Raw genomic sequence first — 9392 nt, 5'->3', positions numbered from 1 at the left:
AAGCAAAATCCCTAAGTTGAATAAATAACTTATACGGAATCGAAAAAACAAATTGCGACTTATATTCATATGTTTTTGTCATTGTTTTGTTAATAGAATAGCCTCGGCTGAACCCACTGCTTTCACATAGCGCAACTACCTATGAATCACCCCAAATCTGTCTTTCCGGGTTCTAGCATATTGCTTCGTGGTTTCGTTAGGATGCGGATCTAATATTTTCTATGCTGGGGAATTGCTTGTAAAAATTATATAACGGTCACGGTAAATGTATCGACTAGAATCGATAGACTCTTGTATTTCCATGGATTATTGTTTTGAGTTATGGTAAATGCATCGACTAGAGTCTATAGACTCAATGGATTATGTCTATAATCCATAGACATTCGTCGTTGTTCAGTATTTTATACAAATTGTGATAATCCCTTAACTCCCATCTGCGGTAATAATTAAATGCAAGGATATGGAAGATATAACATATTTAAAGTTCTATGAAGTACTACTTCAACAAAGTAAATACTTTAGCAGTGAGTTTTCCCACACATAGATATTTCCTTTTCTCTTCATTATAATGAAAGTAAGCTTTTCAGAAACTTTGTTCATAATTAAAAAATCTTTTTTTATGGATGCGATATACCGAATATCACAATGTTATTAGCAATATAGAGAACTTATGATGGTTTCGATAAGTTAAAGCAATTTAAGGTCTTCGGCACTTATGGATCTCTTTATTTAACACTCATATTTGTAAAATGAGTATATTTAATTCCACAATATATTTTAAGAAATACTAAATTCGAACTTTTCTTTTGCAAAATAATACGGGAATAACTGAAATTTGGTTTCTAAAGTCTTTGAGTAGATGATACAAAGTTAGGTTCTGTTGTTTAAATTTCTCCATTACTGGCCGTAGATATATTATTTGGAATAAAGTTAACTTTTATTTTTCACAAAACCAATTTCAAAATCGCAATCAAAGGTTATCAAAGTATCTTTAATTCACAAATCCTAGTCAAGTTAGTAAAGATAGTTATTTTTTTTTTACTTCTACTTTTATTTATATACGTGTATAGACTTTTTATATAATTTTTATATAATATTTATTTTATTTATTATTTAGTCTTGTAATCTTTTCATTTACATATATATTTATTATATTCATTATTTAATTTTTATTTACAGGATTACTGCGAAAATTGATGATGATATGATTTCTTACTACTGCAACGAAGATATTTTCTTATTGGAAGTGCAGCAGATTGAAGATGAATTATATGATATTACATTAGCAGAGCTTCCCAACCATTGATAGGATGAATTGTTGTCTTAAACATAATCGCCAGCGTACTTAATCTAAATAATTTATATATATATGAGATACAATTTTAACAACTTATAGAGAAGTACAACAACAATGCACAACAAGTGGACACAAATGAAATTTTTATATATTTTTTATATAGTTTTATATGCGAATAGTTCAGAGAGATTCTTTAAGTTTAATTTAAAAAGAAACAGAAAAATAAAATTTTTTAAATTTAAGATTGATATATTTTTTTCAAAGCATATATACACAATTCAACAATAATAAAAATTATAATATATTATATGTGTTAATTTTTGCTATTAAATTGAATATTTATAAAATGACATGTTTGATTGAATATAATATAAATTTAGTTATTTAATTTTAGTGCTCAATATTTGTAAATGTGAATATTAATAAGTTAAAATAATGAATAATATTAGAATTAAATAAACAATATGTAATCCAAAATAAAAATGCAAATTTTTTTTTAAACATGCAAGATTTCTATCTTAAATATGCACTACAACAAATATTTATAAAATCTAATAATTTAGTTGAAAAGAAATTTTATTTTATTAATAATAATATTATTTGAAAATAAATTCCCAAAATACTCACAAAAAAATTATTATTCTTTTAATCAATCCAAGTGAGATTTCTTAGATTCTATGATTTCATTTTATTTTTATATATTTTATGTATTTAAAATAATTTTTTTAATATCTTTTTTAAATGAAATACATATTTTTTGTCATATAGAATAATAATTTATTTTGTAATGTAGTATAATTAAAATTAAAATAAAGTACGTACTAAAATAATACTCTTCCCCCAGTAAAATAATCGTATTTTTTTTTCTTATACATTTATAAACTTTTTTTAATAACGTTGAAATAATTCAGCGTCATTCTATTATTAAAATATTTAATATTTTTTAATAATAATATTTTATTGAATTTTTATTTCATTATTTCAAAATAAAAAAAAATTAATTAATTTTTTGCTCTTTCGAACAAAATATATAAACAAAAATATTTATAATTAAGATCTCAAAAAAATATTTCAATTGTTTAAAAATATTAAATAAATGATATAGAAAACACTTTTATTAAAAATAAAAAAAGAATAAGTAAATACTTTACAACAAAAATATAAAACGAAAACAAATTAAATGTTTTAAAAGAAATATTTTTAAAATAATATTAACATAAAGTAATTAAGAAAACTCTTTTTAAAACTTATTTTGCTTTACAAAGTTTAACTTAAAATTATTTGAAATGCAATATTTTTTAATAGTTTAGATTATAAAATAAAATTAAAATATAAAAAAATACAAACATATAAATAAAAAATAAATAGATGTGCATTTGTTGTTTAACACAAAACAAAATAAGTAAATAAAAAAATTAAAACTAAACTAAAAAATATTTTAAAATAATTATCAACTTTTAATGTTGTTAAAAAATTGCTGAAAAAAAATTGTGATCCATAAAAGAAAAAAAATTATGAAGCATTAAATATTAAATTACTTTGCTTTATATGTTGTATTCCAAACATTCCAAATTCTTTTGTATATACAAGTAAACATATAATGAGTTATATGAAAAATATTAAAAAATGAACAAAAATAGAATATCGCAAAATTTTATAAACTATTAAATACATTAATTGATTTTCACTAATACTATATAATGCATTTTACAAAAAATGCTAAATAAATATTACAGAAAAAAGTTTTTAAAAAATTAATTCTTTTAATATCTGCAATTATGAAAAAAATATATATTGAATACATATTTAATATTAAATAAAATAAATTAATTTCAAGTTAATTTTATAATAATTTTAATTCAATTAAAAATTCTTGCCGTTTTTGAGAACAAATACTTTATTGATATTTTTAATTAATTATCCTTAACGTTAAAACTATATTAAAACATATATATAAAATAATTTTAATTTTTTATCCATAAATAATTTATTTTTATATATATAAAACACTTATTATACATTCGTAATGTACCACAAATTATGAATTATAAGTAAGAAAATAAAATTGACAGATGCAATGATTCAAAACTTTTTCTTGGTCATTGTTGAGAAAATCAAAAGTTTAAAATTTATTTAAATACTTGAAATAAAAATTTATTTTAAAATATTAAAAATATTAATATTAAAATATTATTTAAAATTGTATAAAGAAAATTTTATTGAAAAAGAAATTGTTAATTATAATTTTATCATTTAAGTTACGTTACACGTATATACATATATAAATATATACATATATATATATATGCATATATATAATTATTATAAAGTTTTCTTTTTTATTTTTTTATTAAATATTAATAAATCAATAAAGTAGAATAAATGATTTTATTTCAATCAAAAAAAAATTTTTTTTTATTTACCAAAAATAACCACATATATATAATATGTGCCCAAACATAAGAAACTCAAACAAAAACTATGTTGATTAGCGTTTTAACCACAGCATCCACGATATTCCTATTATAGGAGCCAACCTCAATTAGTCAGGACAGTCGAAACTGTGGCCCATGAAACTTGTGATACCAAATCAACACTTTCGGTCGGGTGCCGCGAGTGAATTATTTAACTTACTTAATAGCATTTATTCTTCAAACATTATAGGATATAGCACAAACTAAACCATTCAGTGTTTACAGAAAGACATCAAAAATCGGAAAATCTTATATTATACAAAGGATATAATGCAAAGGATATATTAAATCGCATACGAAATTTTCTCATAGTTTTCTATAAATATTCCAAAATAGTATTTGAAATCTTTAAATACTTCTGGAAAATTATATACTCATTGGTTTTTAGATTAGATTAGATTCAGACATGATTCGAGGACAGATAGGACTTTTGAACATAGGGTTCTTTTTAGACCACAAAAGATTGCATTAGCTGCTTGGTTTTCATCCTCTATGGTCGCTTCATTGCGGTCAGGAACACCGCAATGTATTTAAATCATTTAACACCTTTTCACCATCTGTTTTAGTAATAATTGCAATATTCACTTTATTCATAATTGCAATATTTATTTTTAATTAAATATTAAAATATTAAAAATATTTTATTTATAAACTGCATAAAAAAATAATAATAAATAAATAAACTACCAAAATTAATTAGAATAAAATTACATTTTAAATGATTAATACAAACTGATACGAATTCAAAATGCAATGCATTACTATGCTTCTTCTTGAATGTATGGCAGGAGTAAAATGAAATTGGAACAAAATTTCAATTTAGTTCCATTTGGAAGGGTAAAAAAGGTTAAACATAAACAGCGATCTGATTTTGATGAAAAAAACTAATAAAGTGGAATGCGTGATTGAATTTAACCGCAGCTGCCCGAAGTCAGTAAAACGAAGTTCGTGAAAACGATTGGTTATCGATTGGCACGATTGCTAAAGGAAAAATAATTTATTTACAAAATTAATGTAAATAAATGGATTTATATTCTAATCTAAATGCATAAATAAGAAGTAACATTAAAATAAAAACTTTTAACAGTGATATAAATTAGATATATTAAGTTTTAAATAAATTACAAAAAAAACTTAAAAAACGTGGTACTTTCAAAGTTAAAAATGTGGAAGCCATTTCAAAATGTGGAATGTAAATTTAAGTGATTAAAAAAATTTTTACTTTATTTCTAGTAACGGTTTTTGAAAATATTATTTTATTTTATAAAACGAATTTAATTAGAAATATTTAACTAAATATAAGTAATATGTGCATTTCTATATTTTTGCTAAAGTGTTTTTGTGTTAAAAAACTAAAAAGGACTAAATAAAAAATTGACTAAAATAATTGTGTCCAACAGCCTCCACATATATTAAAGCAACATGTTGGAGGCTTTGAGGTTTATTTATGCTGCAATACAGGGTAAGTCAATAATAATTTTTTTAACATATAATAAATATTTATTGGTTTTTTAAATCAAATTTATTTTTGTAAATATTTTTAAACAATATTTTGTATTTAAAATTAATTGTATATTTTTTTAATACATATTAATACACATATTAATATAATATTATTAATTTCTATGAACATTGTGTATAAGAACAGTTTAAATATTTTAATATATTAATTCAAATTAATAACTACAGCTTCACCTGTTGGCTGAAAGTACTGAACATACCAATTGGTTAATATTGTTGTTGTTAATAAGTGTGAATAATTAATAATCTCTTAGAAATCCATATTCAGGATTGTGTTTTGCGTACAAATTTGAAGAAAATTGAGTTTAAAAACACTCTCTTAAATTTTTACAATTTGTTAATCGAAAATTGGGTGTATACTTGTATAAATTTTCTCTTTGAAAATGTTATTTTTCTTTCCATTACATTTTGCATTAGACTTTTAGTAATTAAAGAAAAGTAGGTATGTTTGAAATCTTATTAGTAGTATTTATCATCAATTTGAATATATTTATCTTATATGTATAATATATATATATTGAAATATGACTTCAATATATCTAGTATGGTATACATATCTTCCTATAATGTACGAGGTCAACATTCAAACTTTTTTAGTGGTTGTATGGATAAAACGAAACGAATATTTATATCTAAAATATAGATGTTTTCAATTATCTATAATGATGCTCTTTTTATAGAATGTATAACATCCAGTATGTACAAATTTGTTTTCTTTGAAGTTCTTTATTAGTAATACTCGTATATTGGAAAGTTCTTTTGCAAGGATCAAAATCACTTTTGAAGTGATTTGGTCATAATCTCTTAACTTCATATGTTTATATATGAACTCTGGCTTTCCTGTTGCTGACATTAATTTTCCATAGCTTCTATTTATGCTTGCGACAAATGTCAATCCAAGTAGCGGCCGTCAAAATTGATTGCAAAAAAAAAAAACAAACAAAATAGAAACTAAATAGAAATCGTGAATTCAATAAGTCAGCTCAGCTGCCCGCAAAGTAAGTGTTTTTATTACATTGTAACGTTAATAAGCATTTAGAGTTAAAGTGAATGACATTAGGCATCATTAAAACACGAAATGTTGTTGTTAACGACTTTGACAGTGATTTGCCCTGATTTTAAAACCAACCAACAAAGCTCAGAACCAGAGTCAGAGCCAGATCATAGTCAGTGCCAGATCAGCGGCTAACAAGTTTCCATTGACGTCCGTCGCAATCCAAATAAGCCTTTGTATTGCTATTGCTATTGGTCATTGTTCACTGTACACTCTTCACTCTCCACAGTTTACAGTCCAATGTTTCATTGTATGCTGACTGTCTGGCATGCTTTAATTCTTCTCAGATTCGTTTGAAAATCAGTTGCAATGCGTAATTGCAATTACAAATGCATTAAGTGAATTCCTTTTGAGAAGGAAACCATTGCATTGAGCCACATTCAAAAATCAAATCACTAAGAGACAAAATTAAGTCTTTTGTTTCTACCATGGCTTCGGCTTCGGCTTTTGCTTTGGCTTTGGCTTTGGCTCAAGCTATGATTTTTTACAGTACGTAATGAAGTAACAATTGAAATACAACAAAGAAATTTAATAAATTCTTATTATTTCGTATCCAGACGCCGAAGCACATTTTTTTGATTCCAACTCATCTGATTCGTTAGCGATTTCAGTGGGTTGACTGATTCACATCCGCATTTGTTGTATGAATAATTTTTTATATTTTACATTTTTTAATGTTTTTCTTGGTCTTACTTATGGGCATTTTATTCCCACAATGCGTTATGAATGAATTATTGACTGACCGCTAAGATGATCGCTCCAGATTTGTAACTGTAAGTACAAAAATCACTATAATCATTGATTATAATCATATCATTATTTATTTGTAAATATATTATTACAACATGTAGAAAATATTTTTATTGTTTATTTCTTATGGTATTGCCATAAATTCAGACTTTCTACATAAAGTATTAAAGTCAAATATAGTACGGTTTCTTAATTATTTATCGCAGAAGCAATTAAGATTATTTTCGAGTTTATCAGAATAATAAATTGATACCAGCACCACTTGGCTGATAAAATAAATGTACATTGTTAAGTAAATAGCTGGAATTGGGTAACAGAGACCACATATACACCTAATAGCAATTCCAGATTAGTGATATTAATAACAGTTAATGTCAATAAGTATTACTTAAAATGTGTGTGTTATTAACCAATTTTTACACAATTTACTACAATATCACTACAAAATTATAAATAAAGTTAGCGTGAGCTGACAGAGACCACGATTATGCCTAATAGATCCATAGCAATTCAGATAATAACGATAAACACTATTTAATATGTGTGTCATATTAACAAATTTTTAAACAAATCACAACAATATCAGAAATAAAGTCAGTGTGGGTTAACAGATATCACGCTTATACCTACTTACATAAAACCATTGGTATTCCAGTTTAGTGGTCTTAAAAACAGTTAATACCATGTTTGTTAATAGTGAATTTTCAGACAATTTACTGCAATATCAGGAAAAAAAATTAACCCCCCTCAAAACTGTGTTTGAGTTATTGAGACAGCCAGACAAAGAAAAAGAAATGCTCTAATATTCCCTTAATGACTAGTTCCTCTCCTGCAATCATCAGTATATGTGATATGTAACTTAAGGGTGAGTGTTTGAACCATACAATGTCCTGATAAAATACCAACTCGTATGAATCAGTTATCTGGATCGGACGATAATACAGATTAGATATATTTTTCGTCAAATATGTGTTTGCACTTTACAGAATTGCCGGCTGTCTTTCGCCTTTTACACTATATGTTGATCTAGTTGTCTGGAAATATACACAACTGATTGAATATTCAATATTGAGATAAAAGATTATACTTTATAAGAATGAAAGTTCAATTTATTGTTTTTTTCTTAGTTATTTTGCTCTCGCAGAGTATTGAATATATTACTTGAATTTAATGGTGCTCTACCATTTTATTTAATCTTGTACTGTGCCGCCTTGCTTATTATTTTTCCGATTAAAGATTTCAATTCATTATGTGATTCACTCGTCGAGTAAAAAGTCTTACTCGCCTCTTCTTTTGGTGACTTTATCTGGTTTTTCTCTACAACTTGTTGCTTCAAGGTTCGTGGCCCCCTGTCTAAGTGATCATTTTCTTTTGAAGTATTTAAGTTCCTTTTCTAATGAAATTCTGGCAATATGTTATCTACATTCCTTTGTATTTAAAATATGTATTAACTATGCTATATGATTTGGTTAACGAACTCCGATGCATCTTCTTTTTATAAATCACACGTATGCAGTTAAACTTGTAAACTGTTTAGGTAGTAAGTTAGATTTGTATTTATATTATATTCATTGTTTGAAATATAAATATGTATAATATATAAATTATATAAATATGTATATAATATATTTTTCTCCTCAAGTACGGAAAAGCTGGGCCGATAATTAATAGAACTCCTAAAAATGTTCAATACGCTCACAAATCAAGGCCTCGATATTTGTCAATTTTTTGATAGGCTTTATTTCGGCAGCAAAACTATTATCAAAATAGTTTTCTATTGCAGAGAATGTGAAATCAGAACAGTGTTTCAGTTAATTAAAAAAAATTCATCTACTTCCTGCTTTTCAAAATTGCAAAATATTGTATATTAAATCAGAACAGTTTTCTGGTTAATTAAATGACGTCCATTTTCTGTTTCCAAAATGACAAAGAATATGAAATTAGAACAAATTTGTAATTTACTAAAGAGGTTCCAAAACCTTTGCTCTTTTTAATATTATAACGAATATGAAATCAGAATAGTTTCTTATTCAATTAAAGTGAGCTCATTATCTTCCTTCTTTCCAAAATTAGAAAGTATATCAGAACTAAATCAGAACTGATTCATAGTGGACAAAACAGAATCTATCAGCTTCCAACAATTTTCTGGTTAATTAAAGTGGGTTATTCAAAGTCTCTCTTTCCAAAATTACAAATGATATAAATTCAGAATAATTTTTTAGTTATTTGGAAAGGATCCATCATCATCTTCTCTATTTCGAAAATTGCAGAGAATATAAAATTGGAACAGCTTTTT

At 24.8% G+C, this 9392-nt stretch overlaps 1 protein-coding gene across 1 annotated transcript in view; it reads left to right on the top strand.

The window, feature by feature from the left end:
• Positions 1-1306, top strand: part of LOC119674668 (protein grainyhead-like) — a 4098-nt gene extending 2792 nt beyond the window's left edge. The window contains exons 5-6 of the mRNA XM_038085817.1: positions 1118-1121; positions 1180-1306. Coding sequence (XP_037941745.1) covers positions 1118-1121; positions 1180-1306 — 131 coding nt within the window. The remainder of the gene's footprint in view (positions 1-1117; positions 1122-1179) is intronic.
• Positions 1307-9392: the final 8086 nt, after the last annotated feature.

This window comes from Teleopsis dalmanni, chromosome 2, assembly GCF_002237135.1.
Source record: "Teleopsis dalmanni isolate 2A chromosome 2, ASM223713v2, whole genome shotgun sequence".
Lineage (NCBI taxonomy): Eukaryota > Metazoa > Arthropoda > Insecta > Diptera > Diopsidae > Teleopsis > Teleopsis dalmanni.
The sequence above is the reverse complement of the archived record's forward strand: the minus strand, read 5'-3'. Positions and strand labels throughout refer to the sequence as shown.